Source organism: Melanotaenia boesemani, chromosome 22 (genome assembly GCF_017639745.1).
Source record: "Melanotaenia boesemani isolate fMelBoe1 chromosome 22, fMelBoe1.pri, whole genome shotgun sequence".
Classification (NCBI taxonomy): Eukaryota; Metazoa; Chordata; class Actinopteri; order Atheriniformes; family Melanotaeniidae; genus Melanotaenia; species Melanotaenia boesemani.
Genome location: NC_055703.1, coordinates 2,342,951 through 2,367,091, shown reverse-complemented (window position 1 = coordinate 2,367,091; position 24,141 = coordinate 2,342,951). Strand labels below are relative to the sequence as shown.

At 38.7% G+C, this 24,141-nt stretch overlaps 1 protein-coding gene across 1 annotated transcript in view; it reads left to right on the top strand.

The window, feature by feature from the left end:
• ptchd4 (patched domain containing 4) overlaps positions 1 to 24,141 on the top strand; it is a 70,093-nt gene that overhangs the window by 15,531 nt on the left and 30,421 nt on the right. The window contains exon 2 of the mRNA XM_041975826.1: positions 7,659 to 8,154. Within this exon, the coding sequence (XP_041831760.1) occupies positions 7,659 to 8,154 (496 nt within the window). The remainder of the gene's footprint in view (positions 1 to 7,658; positions 8,155 to 24,141) is intronic.

The following is a 24,141-nucleotide window of genomic DNA, read 5'->3' as shown; positions in this document are numbered from 1 at the left end:
GCTCTGTGAAGTGAGTGTTCCACAAATTCTTTACAGCCTACTTCAGTGGGCATACACCTCATCTTCCAGTGCTGCTCGTGACAGTCATTGACCAACTCTTCATATTTGGTCCTATTAAGCCTCCCCCAAGTAGTCTACCCATGGCACCGTGGAATAGATGAATTATAATGCAGGACGTTTTAGGGAACGGTGAAAAAGAGCGCTGTTTTAAACTAAGTTATTGGGTAGTTTGAGTTGCATGCTTCATAGCAATGTGACAGAAAGGTCAGCATTTTTTTTACGCCCCCATTTTCTTTAGTAAATCATAAACCAAACGGTAGAGTGGAAGCAGAAAAAAGCTGATATGTAGGAGTAGATGTGTGACACTTTAATTTGATGGAGGGGTTGATGTGTGTGTGCAATATATGACTTTCCCTGGGGTGTGTTTAAGTACATGGCTATAAAATACCAAGTCCTCAGACATCCCCCGCATGAACTAAAATGAAAGAAACAACATTAAATATTAAAAATAAGCACTGACACATACTTTTCTTGTTAGGTATGTATGTTAGAGGTTTCAACAAACAAAAAATAAATAAAAACAAGAATTCAGCACCCAAGACTGAAACTAGGCTTTCTGAAATTAACACGAGTGAGCTTTGTGATGCCCACAAGTCTGCTTCAAGTCCTCATTCAGAATTACGACCGTACTCTGTGTCAGAAAATAGATCTGCTAGCTATGTGCTGTCTTGCAAACAACTTTGTCTGTTTAAAAATTCCTTTGAATTCATTCCAAATTGTTTCTGAGCTGTCAGTGCTGTGTTTTAGTCCCTGCTGGACGGAGCCTTGGCCGGGCATTGCCCTCTCTTATTCAAGGCTCTTGCCCTGCTTCTCTCCCTCTCCCCTCAGAGAGTTTGGTGGGCTCCTCTGTGCCCAGCCTTCAAAGCGTGTACCAAACGTTTAATGTCCTTACGTTCGTTGCAAAATGCCCTTTCAAATGAAAATGGACAGAAACACCATAAAACAGTCCATTTTTTCGTCAAAGTAATAATGCAGAAAAAATAACTTCTTTATTTTATTTATTCAAAAGAAAAGGCAGGGACACTGAAGATGGGTTACCACAGAAAAGCAGAAAAGCACCCCGTGGTTTTAAGTAAGTTGAGACTCAGGGTGTGGAGGCCATGTCAGGAAAAAGAAGAAACTTCAGGACCCCCAGAAAAAAAATTTAATGCTTGAAGTGAGAGAGAGATATAGGTTTAGACAATAGTACCATCAAGAATGTAAAACTACTTTCACCGCTGTGTAAAACCCATATAACCTTAGGCCACAGAGGGAGATAGTTTGGGTCTTATTTCAGATCTCTTTAGAAAACAGCTGCATCTACCAAGGGTGATCTTGAAATATATTTGCTTGAGTTTGTTTTAGAAATTTGGACTAAAAATAAATGTATGACTAAGGCTGCTGTCCTTCTTTCAGATCTGCTCATAACCCCCAGGACTTTTCCTTTCCATGTATTGGTCAAGTGGTCCAAACATTTATCATTGGTTCACAGAAAATTTGAACCTGCAGTCAAACATTCTTACTAACAGGAAGTCAAAGGCCTTTGGATTTGGATTAGAGTTTACCTTGAGAGAAAAAAAAGAAAGAAAACGAAAATGGGGATTTTTGCATCAACAAACCCACATTTTCATCCAGTAAACATTTTGTCATGAGGACCCAAAGAGACAGATTTTTATGGTGAAAACAAAAACCCCTTTGAAGCTGGTAATACAGCTTTTAAGTGTCTGAAGTAATTTCAAAAGGAAAATTACAGAAAAATTTGATATTTGAAAAACCCTTGTCCACATTTTCCAGCCCATTGTTGGATTTCTTTCACAGTATGTACCTATGTCGTGGCATATCTGTTTCAAAACATCCAGTCTTTGTTGATCATCGTGGGGCCCACGGCCTTAGCATTAGCTGCTCAAGTGGGGGCTAATAAGCTGAAAAATAGCCTACATATAAAAGCTTTACTTTGATTATATTTCAACTTCCCACTGCTGCACACCATTGTGTTTTTCTTTTGTGTTCTGCTCACATTTTGGTTTTTCACTTTGTTGCTTTCAGGTGGTGTCCCATTCCTCCACCTACTTTAACATCTCACACTCTTATCAGTGTCTCACACACAATAAAACAACTACACAAGTTTTTTTTGTCCATTACCACAGACAAAAAAAGACCAGAAGAGAAAGCAGAACTGAAGAGCTATTTCTGCAGAGAGAAAAATTTTGTCCTAATTATGTCTCATTATTCAGTGTACCAGGGCTATGAAGACTTATGTTTCAGCAGACATCGTTGTGTTGGCTCAGAGCAGTGTGCAAACGTTTACACACCAGTGTGTGACTGCTTGGGTTCATTTGAAATGCTTTAGTGAAGTTTCAAATCAGTTGTAGACTAATTTGAGTTGTGAGCAATTATACATTGGAAAGTGGAGCTAAAAGCTTCCTCTCTATACTCAGCAATTACATAAACACTGTTTCACTCTGTCAAAAAAAAGAAAGAAAAAAAAGAAAAATGTGACACTGTGTAGGATTCATGCTTGTTAACTTCTGGATAAACTTGAATGTGGTATCAAGGTGAAGTATTCACTTTCACCCAATGGCCACTTTATCAAAGCCACCTTGCTAGTACCGAGTTAGACCCCCTTTTCCTTCAGAACTGCCTTAATTCTTGGTATCATAGTTTCAACAAGCTGGTGGAAACCTTCCTCAGAGGTTTTTTCCATATTGACATGACAGCATCACACAGTTGCTGCAGGTTTGTCGGCTGCATCCATGATGAGAATCTCCCGTTCCACCACATCCCAAAGCTGCTCTACTGGACTGAGATCTGGTGGCTGTGGAGGCCTTTGGAGTCCAGTGAACTCATTATCATGTTCTAGAAAGCAGGTGGAGATGATCTGAGCTTTGTGACATGGTGCATTATCCTGCTGGAAGTAGCATCAGAAGATGCTCCACTGTGGTCATAAAGGGATGGACATGGTCAGCAACAATACTCAGGTAGGCTGTGCTGGTTAAACCAGGCCATGTTGGTACTAAGGGGCCCAAAGTGGGCCAATAAAATTTCCACCACACCATTACACCAGCAGCAGCCTGAAGCGTTTGTACATTGTTATTGACACTGTAACACAGCATGTTGTCACTACACAGTTTAGAGAAGAAATCACAATACAACAAATACTCATTTAAAGCCCTAAACTAATCTGGATGTATCAACATAGCTGCAGTGGTCCAGAGTTCAAATACACAAAACAATGTTATATACAACTAATTGACTTGAAATAGCATTATATTTTTGGCTTAGGTTGCTAAAGGCTTACACTGCTTCATTCAGTTTGAACCCTTTCTTCTCCTTCCAAACTGCAGTACATTGATATGCTTACTAATTTAATGTGAGATGGCTTTCTAATTGATATCTGAGAGGTCAGGAACAGGGAAACGTGCAGTGTTGCCTTGTTATTGGTGTCAGATTGGGATAAATAGTATGTTGCAGTAGAACATGATTTGTTAAAGAATACTCTGATTCAACTTAAGGAAGAGATAGAGGCTCCTTTTACAGATGGATAATATTTCTGGGAGGCTTTGAAAGGTAGATTTGCTGGTGAAGACCAGCTTGGTTACACCTGTCAAATTATCTCAATCACTACTGATGAGAGGCTCTATGAGCAGTGGTTACAAGTATGCTTTTCAACAAGTGCTCTTCACCTTTTTTTCTGGCTGCTGCAATGTGATAATCATACCATTAGACCCACTAAAAATGGAATAGACACCGAGTCTAATCAGATGCAGACCGGACTCTTGTGAGCTCTGTGGGGAAAATATTTCACTTGAACAGGCAAATATAATAATTACTGACCTAAAACAGCAGATTTGACGACTCTCAGAAGAACTTCAGAGGAGGGAATTTGTGCTGTCTGGTTTTACAAGCTGCCTGCCAATGTTGTCCAGTTTCATCACCAGGGAACCAAAAAGCAGGCCTCACAAACTGCGGTGCTTCAGGATACGGTCGAGTGGGTCCCCTCCACCTCTCAATGGCCCTCCTGTTCTACACCTGGCCTGAGACTCCTCAGACTGAGGTGATAATTAAACGAGGCTGTAAAGGGAGATCTGATATGGCTCCTGCGTCTCCTTTACATCTGAGTCTCTCCAACTGCTTTGCGGTCCTATCGGCCCACAACCATGTCCTCCCCATCGCTGACCCATCTTGTCCAGGAAAACCATCATATGACATTGAGGCTTTCCCTCCACTGCCTGCCACCACTGCTGATTCCTTGGAGAAGCCCCAACAAGCTTCAAGACCTCATCAACTCAGTGTAAAACTGTGAGGGCGGCTGTTTTTAGTTGCTCAGGTAATCCTTGTGGCTTCAGACCTGCAGAAAAATCTCAAAGGCCCTCAAAAACAACCGCGTAGGAGATCTCTTTAGCTTCTCGTCCTCTTTTCCCTACAACTACCCTTATTGCTGGTGATTTAGTTATGAGGCGCATCAAGTATTTTAATGCCATCAATCACTTCATTCCAGGAGCAGCAGTCACAACAATAATAGACAGGGTTCCAGAAATCTGGTACTCACTCCCACCCAGTGTAACGCGCATTGTTGTTCATGTCAGGACCAGCGACATAATCCAAGGTCAGTCTGAGTTACTGAAGAAGTACTTCAACCTGTTTTGCCTCCTAAATGTGAGTAACAAGTCCATCTTAATTAGTGATCCTCTTCCAACTCTGGGCCAAGGATCTGGGAGATTTAGTCGCCTCCTTTCCCTACACTCCTGGCCCCAGAATGCTTGCAGTTCTGAGAATTTTGCTTTTATTGACAAATCTAAGCCCTCCTTTTAGCAGACTGATGGTCTTCACCCTGACAGGCTTGGTAGCCACATACTTGCTTCATAAACAAAGTACAGCCTGTTTCCACCCTAGGGACATCATTCCTCTACTTCTGGAACAACCACGTCATCACTTTTTTCTGGCATTAGCTCCCCCTGCAGGGCATGACTAGTGCAGACTTTGTTTTTATCTGAATTAGATGGTGAATCTTCTAATGAACTTTCTAACCCAATCCCTGTCATTTTTATTTACAATAAAATTGGAAAATGACCCACTTAAGGCAGATTTATGCTCGCGCTACAGCGTAGCTGACGCTGGTGAGTGTGCTCTCACACTCAAGCGTAGGGGGTACACATCGTTTTGGTGTCGTGTTGCAGTTTCTCCTCCTAACCTAAAGGTGGCAGCAGGGGTGGTCTCGGCCGGTAAACTCAGCAGGTCGGAGTTCTTTTGATGGTTCACTTCAGTTTGATGAGTATTTTCTGCTTTAAAACAACAATGGGGTCCAGTATGGTTCAGTGTCTTTATTAGCTTGTGGAAGATAAAGAAGAAATAATTCGGTCAGCCTCTCATCAATTTGATCCACTGGTTATTTTTTTAAAAACTGTTACTACACAAATTCAGCGAGAGCCAGATATCCGGCAACACGTGATCCCAAACTGACCAATCACAAGGGAGTACTTCCGTGTAACCGTCTGCGTAGCAGGGGTGCAAATCAGGTCTGGAAGAGATGCGCATCGAGCCTCTGCAAAACTATGCCGAGCCTACCGTGGTTACGCAGATGCAGACGCTGCTCAACCATAAATCCGGCTTTAGAACTTGCAAAGGAAAAGCAAATAATAAAAACCTTATTAAAATAAAAACCACCAAGTTACTGAATCCAAAAAGTAAGACTAATAAACATGCCTTTTTAAATATATGTCTCAGTTTGGCTGAAATGAGAACCCAAATGCAGGATGGAGAGGCAGGAGGCAGATGGAATACAGGAATAAACGATTTAATCCAAAATCCAGAATAACAGGAATCACATGACAGGGAAAAACCAGGACAGATGATGTGACAAAAGAAAACTGAAACTATGGGGTATCAATACACACAGGAACTAATAGGGAACAAGTGAAGTGAATTTGCAATTAAACCAGGTGGGCAAACGAACAGGAAGCAAAACAAAGTACACAAGGGGAATGACCTTCAAAATAAAACAGGAAACAAGACAAGACAATGAACCCATAAGGAGTAAAACTAAACCAAAAACACACAGACCATAGCAATTTCAGACCTCTAAAATCTAAATCTCTTTTGGTTAACGATTTAATCTGTGACCGTAAAAATAAATTGTTCTGTCTGACTGAAACTTGGCTTTAACAGGAAGATTATGTAACTATTAATGACTCAACACCACTTGGTTATTCAAACTTTCACATTCCTCCAACTACGGGCCGAGGTGGTGGAGTAGCAACAATATACCACTCAGATCTATCCATTAGCCCAAGACCCTGTCTTACCTACAATCCCTTTAAACATCTGACTTTAATAATTAAAAGACCAGGTACACAAAGTCTGAAAAATATGTAAACACAGATGATGTTTCCCCATGAACATGAACAAACGACTCCTCTACTGAAAGCTCACATCTCACAGATTCCACAGGTGGAAGTTTCATCTCGCTATGACCAAGATTCACCGAACCAGAGACAGAAGAAGACCCGATTTATGCTTTACGTTCGTAAAAGTCAGAAAGCATGTTTTACCGTTGCTGTCTTGCATAAAATAAAATAATTTAATAAATAAAAAGTTTCTTGTTGTCTTTTGGGAGCAGTTTCCCATCCAAAAATCATGATGTTCTACCATCTGCATGGGTTTAAACAGACAAAGAGAAAGTTGGTTCTTCTTCTTTCTTAAGTTCCAGACAGAAACCTGCTCTCTCCTGATTACATCGGACGCACCGCTGTAGCAGGGAAGAGAGACATGGACGCAATGTTTCTGTCATCAAAGCCAGCAGCCGGCAAAAAAAACAAAAAAGCATTAACGCGCGATTAACTAGTTAATGTGCCCAGCACTAAATTTAACGTATTCTTAAATAAACCAGTCTTGATTCTGGAGTCTTGGCTAATTACAGACCTATATCAAATTTTCCTTTCATTTCTAAAATTCTAGAAAAAATGGTTGTCAATCAGTTAATCAACCATTTGCTCAGAAATGATATATTCAGTCTGGATTTAGGTCACATCATAGTACTGAAACCACACTAGTGAAAATCACTAGTGATCTTGCCTCTAATAGTGAACTTGTGCCTACACTTGTTTTATTAGACCTCAGTTTGACATAATTGTCCATGACATTTTATTGTAAAGGCTTGAAAATGTTGGAATTAAAGGAACTGCTCCAGCCTGGTTTAAGTCTTACTTATCAGTTTGTCCTTGTACATAACACGTCCTCTTCTTACTGCAGAGTCAAGTATTCTACAGGGTTCAGTTCTTGGTCTATGACTCTTCATCTTCCACTGGGTCATATCATCAGGCAACATGAAATCACCTTTTACTGTTATGCAGATACTCAGCTCCATGAAACCAGATGAGTCCATTAAGCTAACTAGACTACAAAGATATCTTCTAAATAAATGAATTACTTACTTACATTAAGTGATGGCAAGTAGTAATCGTTTGAAATATTACTGTGGGTGAATTTTAAAAGTAAACAGTGAATATTTTTTTGCGCTAGACATTTTTTTTTTAAAGATTTAATACTTAGAATACGAGGTAACAATACTAAAGTAACAGTTTTAACAAAATTGACACCAGATTATTTTTAACTCTTTGCAGGATGGCCGCGTGTCCTTCATCGGACACCAGCTGGGTGGAGTATCCTTCTCGCCCAACAGTCGTGACCAGCAGGTCAAGTTTGCCCGTGCTGTCCAGATCACCTACTACCTCCGTAACCACGGACCTGTGGTGCAGGATGTCATTGCAGAGCGCTGGGAGAATGAGTTCTGTGCGCTGGTCAACAGGTTGTCCATGGCGGAGGCGCTGCACGCACCCGATCAGCTCCACATCCAATCCCTTACCTCCTTCAGCTTGTGGCGGGACTTCCACCAGACTGGCGTGTTGGCTAAGGGGAATGTCTTGGTCAGCCTAGTTCTGGTGCTTCTGGCTGCCACCATCTCCAGCTCCATGCGAGACTGCTTAAGAGGAAAGCCGTTCCTTGGCCTCCTGGGAGTGCTAACCATTTGTATCGCTAACGTGACGGCTGCAGGGATCTTCTTCATATCGGATGGGAAGTTCAACTCCACACTGCTGGGAATCCCATTCTTTGCCATGGGTGAGTTGAAATGTAGGTTTATGTGTGGAATGGTTGAGTAAGTGGCTTATCATGGTTTCATACCCAGAGCAGCTTAAATGGAAATGGTATTAGCAGAACTGTGATTGTAGTGATGCAGGCAGTCATCAGCTAAGAAAGATTTTTGCCCTATTAGGGGGCATTCACACCACTATAGTCCGGGGGACGCGGTTTGATTGGGCGGAGGAGTTCTGAAAACTTTCACACCTTCCTTTGGTTTGGTTTGCATTCGAACAGCACTTAACTGCCTGGACAATGTCACATATTTTAAACAACTGGTCAGTAGGGGCCAGTACTCCCCAAAACAATCACTGATCAATAATGAAAAATAAGAAATAAGAAAAAACAAGGCTCCTTGATTGGCCAGGATTGAAAGAGGAAATCTTTCCGCTTCCGGTGGCTTCTTCACCACAAGTATACAGTAAATAATAGAGCAATCTTTGGGTTTCTAATTTTACTGTGGTGTGCAAAGATACATTTTTCTGTTGATTTGAACTTCAGCCACTATGAACACACGCTGTTGGCTTTGTTTTTCCTCCCACCTACACAATATGCTATATTACTTACTTCTTTTAGATGCTGTATTGGCTGTATTGGCATTTGTCACTTCCACAGGATAATCTGTTTGCAGGTAAACCAAGACCCCTGGCTGTCAAGCAGACCACAGCCCACTTCTTTGGTCCACATCAGAGTGTGGCTGGTGTTCACATTGTACCAAACACATTGTAGAGTCTGTGGACCCAGACCATGGTCTGTTTAAAGCAGACCAAACAGCTCAGAGTGAACACATCCAAGTCATTGTTTTTGTTTTTCAGAAAATACAGCACACTGACCAGTGTGTTTAAATGCCATTTACCCTTTGAAGGTTTGTTTATGCATCCTTTACATATGTAGATAGGTGCATTCATTTCAAACTTTACTGTCCACATGCTACCCATGTGTTCTTTATGTTGGCATTGCTGTTAGGTAATACATCCACCAGAGGGCAGTGCAGAGTTCAGCATTCACTTCTGTGTACCAGTGTCCATTTCAATTCAGGACATGCTAATGGTGAAGGAAATTATGATGATGCACATGCTCAGAAAGAGACATAAAAAGAGGCAGTGGTGGTCTGTGCAGCCATCAAATACTATGTACACACATGCACACAGCCACTCTTCAAAAAGCTCCGCCATTCCTGTTGTTGTTGTCTGTTTTCTTTCATTCTTTTTGCTGGTTGAACATGAACAATACTGTGTAGCAATGTCTCTCACAATTTTTGGTGATACTCCTCTGTTTGCTGCGTTGAGTACACATCTGCAAGCTCTCTGACAAGCTCCCTGTTCAGGTTTTATAAGGCCTAAAAAAATTACATCACCTTAGAGAAAAAAAAAAAAAAAAAAAAAAAAAACTGGACAGTGGTGTTTATCTTCAACTGTTGCTCAAAGTTCAGACCCTAATGTTCTTAAAACAAGACCCAAAGGGCATTTGAGTGCAAACATTAATGTTTAATGATTTTGCTGTCAAGATGTTCAATGGCATCTGTGTGCATGGAATTATATATTTAGCATGGCGTTATTTTTTTACACTGGGAATACATTCTCAGAGGTCTGTGGACCTATTATTGTGAAGCTACTCTTCATTTACTTTGGGTATGTCTTTTTAGGCCTCTTTTCTGAAAATATGGCCTGAGCTTAAGGTGTTTCTTGTGCCTGTTCTGCGTACTAGGAGTGAGTTTGAGCATGAGTACTTGTTTGTCTCTCTGTGTTGATCCTGCAATACACTGGTGAAGTCCAGGGCATACCCTGCCTGATAGCAGCTAGGATAAGCTTCACTGAGGTAAGCAGGTATAGAAAATAGATACATGGATGGAAAACACCCTGAGCCATCGTCAGACCCTATTTACTGGGGCACGCGCCCCAGTATAAATGCTACGATTAATTTTTGACAGTAAATATTTATCATACATTAATTCAGATAATTCAGACGGGAGAAGATATATATTTCAACTCAAACGCGTAGGAAGAGCGTTAACTCCAAATAGAGGATCCAGCTCAGGGACACATTCTGTCTCTGCATGTCACCGTGCACGAGCAGCAGTGAACCACACACACGTCATGCAGCTGTCCGTGTGCCGGGTGAGCACACAGCCGAGTTTGAGGTCTCGTAACTTCACAAAAGCAGTCAATTTTAAATTTTAATAGAGATTTTAATAATTTCTTAAGAGAAAAAAAAATCCAGCTTCTAAACCAAGTGACCCAGTCACTTCAAACCAAAGCTTAATTGAAGCCGATGACCATCCAAACAAGACACAACTCTTCCTGACTTTCTTAAAGCTGAGTCAAAGTCAAGTGATCGACCACTTTGTGGAACTGAAAAATAGGCAGTACGCTTTAATGCTCAAAAATTAAATAAACTGTTCAGAATGAGTTGAACTATCACCCTGAAAGCCAGGTAGTAACCATTACTTTGGACTTGCCATTGTTTGTTATGGCATTTGTGCTTTTGCTGTCATGTTGAAAGTCTTCATGTTTTTTTAAATAAATATGTTCTTATGGTCATTAATATCTCAATTAATATTTCCATAGGAATGTGGCAGTGGCACTGGGCAGTGTGTGTGTGTGTGTGTGTGTGTGTGTGTGTGTGTGGAGGATATGTGGTATGGGGCTTGTCCTCGAGTAGAGCTTTATGCCTAGCAACGCTCCTGAAAACACCAAATATTTGGTTATCAACAGTTTATTATGCGAGTTTTTCTTGTCCTGTTTTCATATGTTGTACTGCATATTAGTGCAAGCTGAGGCTGTTCTGAGTACCTGAACATAATCTGCAAGAACAAATGCATTTGACCATTTTCTCAAGATGGCGAGAACAAGAAGGTTTGTTCTAGCAAGGACATTTCATACATGAGAAACTTGACGGGGGTTTGTGCTGGGCAGTGGCTGTCTTTACCTTACATGATATGTTTTATAGATTTTTGTTCTTCCTCACCACCCCCACCAGCTGTTTCTTACAATTATCCTTTCAGCCTTGTTTAACATTTCATGTCAGTGGCAAAGACAACTTCATACTTCCCACTTTTTAGCAATAACAACTAGGGATGGGAACTGATAAGACTTTTAGATATCAATGCCATCATCACTTCTGGTTATCGATCCAGATCTTTATCAATTCCCTTATCAATTCCTGACCCATTTTTTTAAGAAGCAGAAACAAGTATATACAACATATATATATATATATATATATATATATATATATATATATATATATATATATGTGTATGTATATGTCAAAAACTGTCTGTTTAATTTCTAAAAAAAAAAAAAAAAAAACATTTCAGCTTAATAATATCTTCAAACTGATCTGGATGCCAAAACTACAGATCTGGGGCCTTATTTTAAAAGCTGGCTTAGGTACAAAAACCGTCGTACGCCATTTATAGTCAACTTTTGTCAAACTTGACGGGAGAATATTCCAACCTCCATGGCAGCTTTGACCCTGCCGTATGCACAAAATCTGGAAAAACGTGAAACTGCGACACCAGCGAAACAGAATAAAATCGGAGGAAATGATATGAAATGTGAGACATTTGTGCACAATCAAATAATACCTTTCACACTACGTTATATATTAAAGGTTTTACAAAGAAAGGGATATATTATTAATGTAAAAATTTTGATGTATTTTGGCTGCAGGTGGTCATTTTGACCACACAGGATTTTGCGCTGTTCTAGTTTTAGATGTAATCAGATCATGTGGAAGTATTCTGTAAAGGGAGATATGCAGAAATGGATTCATGCTGTGTTTTACATCATGCTGGACCTTGTAGGAATAAACGTCCATACCATCAAGACGTGCACTGAAATGCACCGGCATCCACAGAAACCATGAATTTACCCTATTAATGTGACGACTAGACTGAATTAAAAGAATCTGCACATCGGACAGAGCTCCATAGAGTACTCCACTCATGTTAGAAACACGGAGCAGAGTAGTGATTAGGCTGCGTACTTCTCCACACGAGGATATAGGTCTGTCTTTTCATCTCTTATAATTGGTCTTTCCATTACAGACATTAAAGCTTATGCCATTATCAAGTTTGTCAGTGAAATGCAGCCATGCTCTAGATCACCTCCTCTGACCACAAACAAACCAGCATGTCTGTTTATTTGTAGTCAGTGAGCTGACCCAAGGCCCTGGCGCACGATTCCGGTGCTTTAAAAAATTTAAAACTAGTTTCTGAGTGGAACTGGACTTGCCATCACTAATAACTACCTCCACTTCAAACAAACAATTATTGATGGACAACACACGAAAAAAGTTCTGCCCAGATGGTGTGTCGATAAGAAGCTGCAAGAACTCCCAAAACAAGATAGCAAGAAAAAAAGTGACATTCTTTTGTTGCAGCCCTGGGAGAGAAACCAAAATCTCTGTTCTTGTGGATTATACAGACCACGATGGGCAGGCGGAGATCAGGAAAATACAATATAGTGCTTGTGCTAGCAGGGCGGTTCTGGAGACATTTAGCTTACCAATGTCCTTTACTAGTTTATATCACAACAATCATACTGATTAAAAATGTTAGCTTGTGTTTGTTTCACTGTGGATGTGGAAACTCTGCTTTCTGCTGAGATGCTACAGCGTTGACGTATGCTGTTGTGTTAAGCTAATTTAGATTTACGATGGACAGACTACACAGCGTTTGTTTTCTTTTGTTGTTATTTTCAAATCAAATTTGCTACACCTGTAATGCAGCACATTAGCATGTTTTTCCGTGTTTTTACCGTGGCCACTGAGCAAGTCATATTTGTGTAGATTACTCAAAACATCAACACAAATAATTTGTATCAAAGATGTTTTTTTTAAAATCAAGTTATTTATGTGAAGTTTTTCCAGCCCCAGATTGAAATGTATCCATCGAAGAAAAACTGTCTTAATATTTTGATTGCGTAAAAACTTACAGAGCATTTTTTTTGCACATTTTTTAACTTTCCCTCTCTGTCCCTTTTGAGTCTCTTTTGTCATCAAACCTCTACTTCTTCAGCTGCATCATGTTCATTTACTCTACAGTATATCTTGCATTTCCTTCCTGTGCGTTACTAAGGTTGCAGCATCCCTAGGGCTTTGGCACAGCTCTGCTGCAGGCAGGCTGACATAACTAATGTTTAAGTAAGACTCAGGAACAGAAGGCTGGATCAGCTCCTTGTGACCTAGAGGCACAGGAGGAGAAAGAGGAGGAGGAGGAGGGTGAAGGGAAAGGTGTGATTGGGTAGTGTGAGAAGCTAAATTGGAATGTCAAGGAGAAAAGAACAAAGAGAAAACTCCATGTGTTGACATAGAAAGTTAGGAGGAAGACAAAAGGGCAAGAAGGAATATATAGAAGGAGGAGATCTCGAGAATAAAGGGAGATTGAGAGGACTTGAGAGGATCCATGATTTCTGATGACAGGATCTCAAAAGCAGCAGATGTCTATCTCTGTCCTCTTGGGAAATCCTGCCTTAGACACACCCCTATCACTACATAAATGCCACATCCAAGGACTGAAATGTAAACTGATACGCAATCTGTCATGACAATGAAGCATCACCTGCTGAGATGCCGTTTCAGTTTATAACAGTATTTCTTATTTGGATGTCTTTCTGCAAGGCTGCAAAGCATAAAAAAAAGTGAACAAAGACGAGCTCCCGTGTAAAGATGACAGGGCAGGTATCTGTACCAGCTGCCCAAAAAAAGATGGAAATTGTTCAGCGGTCCCAGGGGATCACAGCCTTTGCCAAGAGCAGAAAGAGATTGTCGATCTAGACTCGTGCAAGGGTGGATTGGAGTCCCATGAGTATAAAAGGTAGAAAAAAAAGTCTCTGCAGAGACTCAGAATGCAAACCTTTGATCCTGTATTGTACGACTTTATCTCTTGTAGCTTCAAAGAAAAAAATTATATGCATTTTAGGATTTATATGCACTCAGATTATCTTTCGTAAACAATCCTTCTCAATATCAATGACACATGCATATCAAAATATGCAGCTACAGACTTGGAAATGACAAAAGCAGTTCTACCAAATCAGTACCGAGACGAGAAAAAAGACCTGGTTCATTTTTCACTGTATTTAATGAGAGATTTATTGATGCATTCAGCTCACAATGAAAATCAGTTCCAGCCACTGTCAAACGCAGCGCTGTTACCAAAAGGTGTGATTTATTTCAAATATGACAGGATGTAAAGATACCTTGTCATGAGCATCTTTAATTACTGAGCCCAGTGAGAAGTTACTACCAAGCTGCTGATACTACAAAAACATCACAGGCTATTTTATTGGACCGCCTTTGGCATTGATGACAGCGTCATTCTCTGGCATCTTCCCAATAAGCTTCTGCAATGTCACAACATTTACTCCCATCCAGAGTTGCATTTATTTTTCTCAAAGATCTAGTATTGATAACGGGATAGTCTGACAACTGAGCAAAGCTTTCTCTAGCACATCCCAAAGATTGTCAATAAGGTTTAGGTCTGGACTCTTTTGGCCACGTGATGTTGCTGAACCTAGACCTGACCACTGCAGTAACCCCAGAACATAGACTGCCCTCACAGGCTTGTAGACACTAGGCATGGAAGCTGCATCACTTCATCTGCTGCCCTTCATACCCTGATGCTCTCATCCCTAAATCTGGATCAGACCACATGACCTTCTTCCATCGCTCCCTAGGAAATTGAAGTCCCCCCCCCCCCCCCACAATTATTCTTACTAGTTTGTAGTTTTCTTGTGGCTACTTAGCTGTTGCGTCCCAATCCCTTGAGTTCCCTTCATATTGTGCATATGGAAATAGCCTTAAATATGTTTGATTTCATCAAACATTTATGTGACTTTGAATTGTCTTGTACATGAAATGTGCTATACAAATAAATTTGCCTTGATATCTGTGCGCCAACATTGAAGATTTTTTCTAACCATTTGTCTCCCTGGAGGACGATGGTTCCGTACAATCCTTCCAGTTTTTAATAATGCGCTGGACAATTCTTAACCCAATTTAAGTTGTTCCAGCAACATCCCCAGATGTTTTTCTGCCTAATGCTTATAATTTGACTCTTCTGAAAGATCCACAACCACAGGATGGTTGGGGAAAGATGAGGTTCAATAACTTAAGCGATTTAAATAGCTTAAACATAAAGAAACACAATCATCTGTTAAGTACTGTAAGTAAACACAGACGGGATCATTCATAAATATTCCATTTCCCACAGGTAAATATCAAAACGTTGTACTGTCACGTATTATTTTATTATTGAATAAATTTGAGTTAAGAAAAACTTACAGTTCATGAAATATATCATACATGACTGTGAATGTGCCAGGACTACCATTGCACTCATACATTGTCTGGAGAGGTTACCTCAGAGGTGGCAGCTGGAGCCTGAACTTGTGCTCATGCATGCAAATGGATTTTCACACCTAACACAGTAATCTCCTCGAAGGTACAGTTGGAGTTCATCAAACGGTTAGATTTCGCTCTCTTCTGCCATGAAAAAAGAGAAACTTCATCTCTGAAAATGGCTGCCATAAAAGACACAGAACAGCAAAGAGACCCAACAGATCAAAAGTCTTGCTGAGGGTTATGAAGACTATGGTACTCCATAAACAACATACTTTCAAAGGCTTTTTTTTTTTTTAAAGATTGCCTTTGCAGTAAAAAGTAACACAAATGTGTCATAACATCCAGTCAGCGGCTGGTAACTAAAAGAAAATCATTCTGAATTCCTCTTTATAAGTTAATTTTTCTGTATTTTATGTAATAGAGTCACATTAAAAGCAGCTAGTTATAGTAATGACTGCTTATCAGTGTTCATGAGTTACCAAAATGACATTTTTTTTATGGTGGATTTTAATGAGTTCACCCAATCATCTTATCATCTTATAATTTGAATAAATCACGTAAACTTGTTTGGAAAGATGAGCTTTATTTCCTGGAGATGAACATGTCACTCATGGACCTCACAGAGACAGAAGATAGGTTAAATAAACTTTATTTAGATACTGCAACACAAAGGAATCCTCTTATTCAGACAGGCAGCAGGAGAGCTGACTGAGCATCCTTAAACCAGGGAGCTGGAAAGAGAGAGAGAACTGCTCCTTGCTGGTGCGAACATCAAGGGCCGACAGGGAGTGAACGTGGTGCTGGGGTATATAAGGACTGGTGAAGAGATTGGGGACAGGTGTGACTGATTAGGGATCCAGAGAGTGATTGGCTGTAGTGCAGGACTGGAGTGCATGTGGCAGGAACAGGTGTGGATGATCAGGAGAGTGATGAAGGGGAGTTTGGCTGGGTGCGGGTGTGACAGTGTGTTGAGTCCTGAAACATGTGGCTAGAGTGAATTCCACTGGTCAGTGTAGCAACTGGAAAGGATCTGCTGCAGTAAGTCATTCATCTGTTATTCTACTTGCTTCCTGGCAATGGTGTTCCTAAACAAGTGAAGACATCCATCCATTATCTATACCTTTAAAAGATGAATAAGTGCTCTATACATCATCATTACCTTGTCCATTTCAGGGTCACAGGGAAGCTGGAACCTAACCCAGCATTTAGCAGGTGGGAGGTAGGGTACACCCTGGACATGTCACCAGTCCATCACAGCAAGTAAAGACAAGTAAAATTATTTTATTACAGTTATTAAAAAACAAATTTTACGGTTAATCCATTGAGGAAACAAACTTGTAATCTTGAAATAGTAATATAATTTTTTTTTTTTTTTGTGAAAAAGAAAAATTGTTTTGAGATAATGGTATTAAAGAAAATTTCTTGGTGTTGTTTAATTCTCACAGATGTTCCTTTAAATTGGCTCTAAATGATTATATCCTGATTCTGTTCAGATAATAAATCTCACTATAAAATCTATAAAGTTGACTTTACTGAGAAGAAAAGAGCAAACTTGTTTTAGAAAGTTAACTGGAAATTTTTTTGAGTTTGTAAAGCTTAAATTAGCTCAATAAATCTGAGTGTTTCATACATAAAGTAGTGAGAGAAACTTAAACTGATCAAATCGGTGTAAGTGATGCTTCATATGACCAGTTCAAATTCATCTACTCTGCTCAAGTGATTAAGTAAATTTGTTCTTTCAGATGCTCTACAGAACTTGGTGTGGACATGGTCTTCCCTAAAATAATATCTAACTACAGACTTCTCATTCACTGTGGGAGCTGCTTTCATAATTCTTTTAACACAGTAAACAATAATGACCATAAATATACAGTTTGTATGACTTAAAATTGAAGCATTACCCTGCTACTGCCAACATTAAATGTTTAGTTTTCATCAGTAAAGTAACGTTGTTACTTTTGTTAGTATATTTTATATAAAGTAGCTCAGTTACTGTTACCCTATGGTGCATTACTCCATTACTTGATAAATGAACATTTTGGCTAGCATCTGTGAGCTTCTTCCTGTTTACAGCAGCGATGCATCATGACACAAGCAGTGCAGCAAAGTCTGCTTGTAAAAATCGTTCCTCTGCTCCCTTTGTGAAGCTCTCCTGTTTGTCTCACAGCTGTCCACAAAGCAATAACCTCTGGATGTGAAACGGAAACGTGAACGTAAGGCCTGGTACACACATAACGAATTTTTTAATCTTATGAGAGTTCTTATCTCGTCTATACCTCACATGTGAAGATAAGATAAGTTTTGATCGTATTGTGTGTGTGGTGTGCTTCGAAAATGTAATAATGATGCTGTCCCGCAACTCATCTACAATCTAGTCCTCCAAGCCAGACAAACGTCAAAATGTAGAAGAAGAAACATAGCAACAACCGGCAAAAAACGAAGAAGAAGAAACATATTAACAACCGGCAAAAAACGAAGAAGAAGAAATATATTATCAACCGGCAAAAAACGAAGAAGAAGAAACATAGTAACAACCGGCAAAAAACGAAGAAGAAGAAACATATTAACAGGCAGAGAGTGGTCAAGATGGTGGCGAAGACGGCAGCTCAATAGGAGGTCTCCTGAATAAAACGCACTCCAACCTTGTTTATCTACCTTAATGAGCCTAAAAATAACAGTAAGCCACACTTAACGTCCCGAAAGAACTGGAATACTTTGTTAACTTCACCTATTGAACATTACATTGATTGAACAAGCTACAAAAGGAGTGCTCTGAACCTTTGAGCTAGCTTACCTCCGCAAAAATAAATATGAGTCCTCCACAAAGAAAGCTTGATCTTAAAAGAAAAGATACAACACCAAAAGAGCAGAAATCGACATCCAAGCCTCTGGAGGATCACAATTATCAAGGTCGTGCTCCGGAAAATGAGACAGGACTCATCCCTCTCCCAGACACTCCGACAAACAGTCCGGCGCCCAAGAAAATCAACAGCGGACAAACTGAACCATCGCTGTATGATCTGCAAATGACCATTCTGAAAACAGTGAATGATAGAGCTGATGAGTTAGCAAAGCTGATAAGCAGCAACTCGGCAGATATAAAAGAACTCAAAACTTCCCTTGAATTTGCGCATGAGGAAATCGTCGAGATCAAAACTGAAAATGCCGCCATGAAGAAATTATGTGGCAAACAACAGATGGAGATAACATCCCTCCAAGAGCGCATAACTGATGCAGAACGGTACAGAAGAAGATGGAGCCTCCGTCTTTATGGGCTTCAGGAACAAGAGAACGAAAACCTCAAGCAAAGAGTTGCAGACATCTTTTCCAAAATGTCCCAGGAGTTGGGATCCAGAGCCAACGAAGGCATCGACATCGCGCATCGGCTTGGGAAGCGGACGGATGGCAAGTTCCGTGGAATCATCATCCTCTTCGCCCTCCGCTCGGTGAGAGATGAGGTGTGGAAAACGGCGAAAAATAATACTTACCTGCGGGAGAAGAAACTTCGTTTTGGTGAGGACTTAACAAAAGAAGATAAAGAAAAACGGGCGCTGCTATGGCCTATTATTGATAATGCACGAAAAAATGGGAGTAAAGCCTTTTTTGTGGGAATCAGGGGCTACATAGATGGAAAAGAGATTCGGCACATCCCGGAAGGCTAAGCTAAACTCTAAAAATTAGAGCTCACTTAATATTTGTTTGCCAGTCTTCATACTAAATGGCTTGTTATGCAAAGGACAATAACAGGGTGAAATGTTCCAAATGTTCTATATTATGATATATATTGTTCTATCCTGATATAAGGCAAAGTCACAGTTTAGGAGTCTCTTATTTAGTTGACACCCTATATAATCATCTGTTAAAGTTCCACGGTGGACTTAACATTGATTTCAGTTAACACCAGAGGTCTGCGCAACATTATAAAAAGAAAAGCCTTTTTTTTATTTTGTAGGGAGGCAAATTCAGATTTTATATTTTTGCAAGAAAGCCACTCTTCATTAGATGACGAAGAATTCTGGAAAAAACAATGGGGAAAAGAAATATGGTTATCGCATGGGACTAACAGATCAGCTGGAGTGGCCACTTTAAAAGACAATTTCAAAGGAAAAATTGTGGAAAAAAATATTGATGTTAATGGTCATTGGATAATTTTGATAGTGGAAATACACGCTCAATTTTTTTTGCTGGGAAATATTTATGGACATAACTCAGACATGGCAAATAGCCAATTATTAAATGAGATAAGAAATACTATTGATATACTAATTTCCAGATACCCAACTGCTAAAATCGTTCTGGGTGGAGACTTTAACATGGTTTGGTCCCAGGAACGAGATCGATTCCCCCCTAAAGCTGAAGCTGATGGAAACATTCTTATTCACTTTTGTACTGGATTAAATCTAATTGATATATGGAGACTCCGTAATCCTATGATTAATCAATTTACATGGAACAATAAAAACCTTTCGCGCTGCTCTCGCATCGACTTCTGGCTAGTCTCAAATGATTTAGAAAAACAAACTACAGAAGTTAAAATATACCCTACGATTATGACTGACCATAAAACAGTCTTCCTTAAATTTAATTTATTGCAACACCAAAGGAAAAACTTTAACTATTGGAAATTTAACAATAAACTATTAAATCATTGGAGCTTTATTGTTAACATTAAAAATCTTCTGAAACAACATAAGAAACATGCAATCCTTAAAAATGAATATGGAAAGGAATGGGAATTATGTAAATATGAAATTAGAAAATATGCCATTAAGTATGGAAAAGAACAAGCAAGAAAGAAAAGAGAAAGAATTGACTACTTAATTCAAAACATTTCCAATATTGTCCTGAACCTAAAAAACAATGAACAATCTACATTATTAGATGAGTTTCAGTTAGAACTAGACGACATCTATAAAGAGAAAGCCAAAGGAGCCTTTATACGATCCAGACTGAGATGGACTGAAGAAGGTGAAAAGAATAGTAGATATTTTTTTGGCATTGAAAAAAGGAACATAGAAAAGTGTTTGCTTTCAAAATTAAATATTAATGACTCCATAACAGATGATTATAATATTATATCCAACTATGTTTCTACGTTTTATGCTAACCTTTACAAGGAAGAGTCGTGTACTGACTCATCTGATATTCTTAACACCCTCAAAGAAGTTAGAAAAGCGGACACTTCAACAAAAAGCGAATGCGATGATCAATTATCCGTTGAAGAAATACAATGGGGTATAAAAAACCTCAAACCCAACAAATCGCCTGGGAATGATGGTCTCACCGCTGAATTTTATCAAACATTTGTGGAGGACATTTCAACATTCTTACTAGCAGTATACCATGAAGCCTTGAATAACGAGGAACTACCAGATTCAATGAAACAGGGTCTAATAACCCTAATTCCAAAGCCCAATAAAGATGCATTATATATTGACAACTGGAGAGGCATTACTTTACTAAACAATGATTATAAAATTCTTGCTTCGGTACTGGCTAAACGGCTAAAAAATGGATTGGATTTCATTATTCATGAAGCTCAATGCGGTTTCATGCCAGGACGTCACATCTCTAATAACATTAGATTAGTCTTAGATTTAGTTGACTACAGACACCTCCTTCCTGGAAAACCTATTATTCTTTTTCTAGATTTCCAAAAAGCGTTTGACACCATTAGTCATAAATTCATCTTTGACACTTTAGCGTTCTTGAACTTTGGAGATTTTTTTATAAGGGCAATTAAAACTCTTTACAAAAACAACAACAGTTCTATAAGACTAATACACGGAACATCCAGAAGATTTAATGTAGAAAGGGGAGTACGTCAAGGATGCCCAGCTTCACCCTATGTTTTCCTACTAGCAGCCCAAATACTTAATTATTTAATTTTACAAACACCTCTCAAAGGAATTCAATTATTTGAAAAAGATATTAAAATTTCCCAGTTAGCAGATGATACAACCTTATTTTTACAAAATAAAGAACAAATACCCCAAGCTTTAGCCACCATATCGCGATTTTCCAAAACATCTGGGTTAAAGTTGAATCTAAAGAAATGTGAAATTCTCTCTTTAGGGAATAACATAGAATCAGAAATTCAAAATATCCCAATTAAAAATGTTATAACTTACCTAGGCATAAAAATATCTAAGAATCCAAAAGACACACTCAACCTAAATATATCTCCTTTGATCAAAGCCATTAAACGTAAGTTCAATTCATGGGCGGCGAGGGATCTAACTATCCATGGTAGAATTTTATTAAGCAAAGCTGAAGGTATGTCGAGAGCAGCTTATATATTCGCATCGTTAGATATTCCTGCTTCCACCTGCTCCCAACTTGATAAAATTCTTTTTAAATTTCTCTGGAAAAATAAACCAAACAAGGTGAAAAGAATGATTTTATCTAACTCACTAGCCGAGGGGGGACTAAATGCAATTAATTTCACCTCTTTCAATCAAACAATTAAAATTAACTGGATTAAAAGAGTTCTTAAATGTCCAAATAGCATGTGGAATATAATCCCAAACTATCTCTTCAACTCTGTAGGTGGTCTGAACTTTTTAATGATATGCCCTTTTTCAATAGGAAGACTACCTATAAAATTAGCTAACTTTCACAAACAGGCCTTATTACATTGGAACATGATCTTCAAACATAACTTTTCCCCCCACAACTGCATTTTATGGAATAATGAATTTATCACACACAAAAACAAAACATTTTTTCTAAAAAGCTGGTTCTTAAAAGGTATTAATACGGTGAACAAACTTATGAACACATCAGGAGAATTTGTATCATATAGAACCTTCACAGATAAATATGGGTTTGAAACACCCGAAGAGGAATTTAATATGGTGCTTAGATCGATCCCTCCTAACATCGCCTCCTTAGCACATAGTATTCACTCTGATCTCTTTGTTACTGTACCGGTTGGCCCTCCTATGATTGATGGAATCTCTCTTACTGATAAGAAATGTAATAACATCTTCATTAGAAACTTGTTTGATCCTGTATCAACTCCCACATGTAAAGTCAGATGGACAGTACTGGAGAATGGACTTTGGACTTCAATTTTTCTGTTGCCATATCAGTATGTGATTGTCAACAAAATCAAAGAAGTACTGTATAAAATTGTTCATAGATACTATCCTGTGAAAGCTAATATTTCTAAATTTCTTCCTGATGTCTGTAACAAATGTACTTTCTGTGGTTGTGAAGGTGAAACCATTGAACATGTTTTTATTGACTGTTTTCACACTACATCATTTTGGTTCCACTTACAACAATATTTAGCACAAAAATTAAAAAAAGAAATATTTCTTAGCAAATATGACATACTCCTTATAATCAATAATCCTTGTTTATCCTCAAGTGAAAAATATATATCCAATTTGATCATTATCCTAGCAAAATACTTTATCCACAAAATGATCTGGCTAAAAAGAATTCCCTCCTTTTATATTTTTAAATCTACTGACCTTAAAAATTACTGGAACACTATTGAAAATATGAATTCGAAAAATAATAAATTGACCAAAACAATTAAACTATATCATCAATTTAACTTTAGCACATAGCAGACCTCTGAGTATTTTCTTGTTTTGTTTACTATTTGTTTGTGTATTTGTACGTCTATTGCATTCAAAATATTTCTCACACTGTACATGTTAAAAATGCAAATGTATTGCCATGATGTTACTATATGTACAATAATATTTGTTCATTCAATAAAACATGGAAAAAAAAAAAAAAAAAAAACATATTAACAACCGGCAAAAAACGAAGAAGAAGAAACATAGTAACAACCGGAAAAAAACGAAGAAGAAGAAACATAGTAACAACCATAGATATATATAGAACGCTAGATGCCTCGTCCGCGTTGCCAGCCAACAAAGTCGAACGTCCGTGCCTGGCGGCCATCTTACCACAGGTAGCTCTCTCACCCATAACGCTGTTGGTAGTGTAAAAGTACTTTTCAGAGGACCATAACTTGATCAAATTTCAACAGATTTTCAAACGGTTTGGTTTGTTATAAACATGGGTGGATGTAATAATTATACTCAATTGTTATTAATGATTATGTTGTCCTAAAAATAATGTTATGAAACAGGTAGATTAATATTTCCTATTACAAATAGGCTATAAGAAAGGCTCTATGTTGAAATCCTTTAATGATTATGTTGTCCTAAAAATAATTTTCTGAAACAGGTAGATTAATATTTCCAATTACAAATAGGCTATAAGAAAGGCTCTATGTTGAAATCCCCACCCTGTACACAGATGTATATACTGTAGACACTGCATACTTGAATAATTGAGGCCTTGAGACCATACATGTAGGGGATAAACTTAACTGAACATTTTACCCACCTCTGACAATACTTCATCCGCCTCTCAATATAATGCATGCTCATAATGTACCATAATCACAGAATACACAATATAAATTTACCCCTTTCATGCGTAGCATCCACTACGGTGGACACCTATTTGACAGCTGTTTTCTAGTATATTCTTGGGTGGATTTGTTAATTTTGCCACTTCAGGGGACATCAGTGAGTCATGCAATACACTGTCACTTACTCTAGAATGAATATTTATATATGTAAATTCATA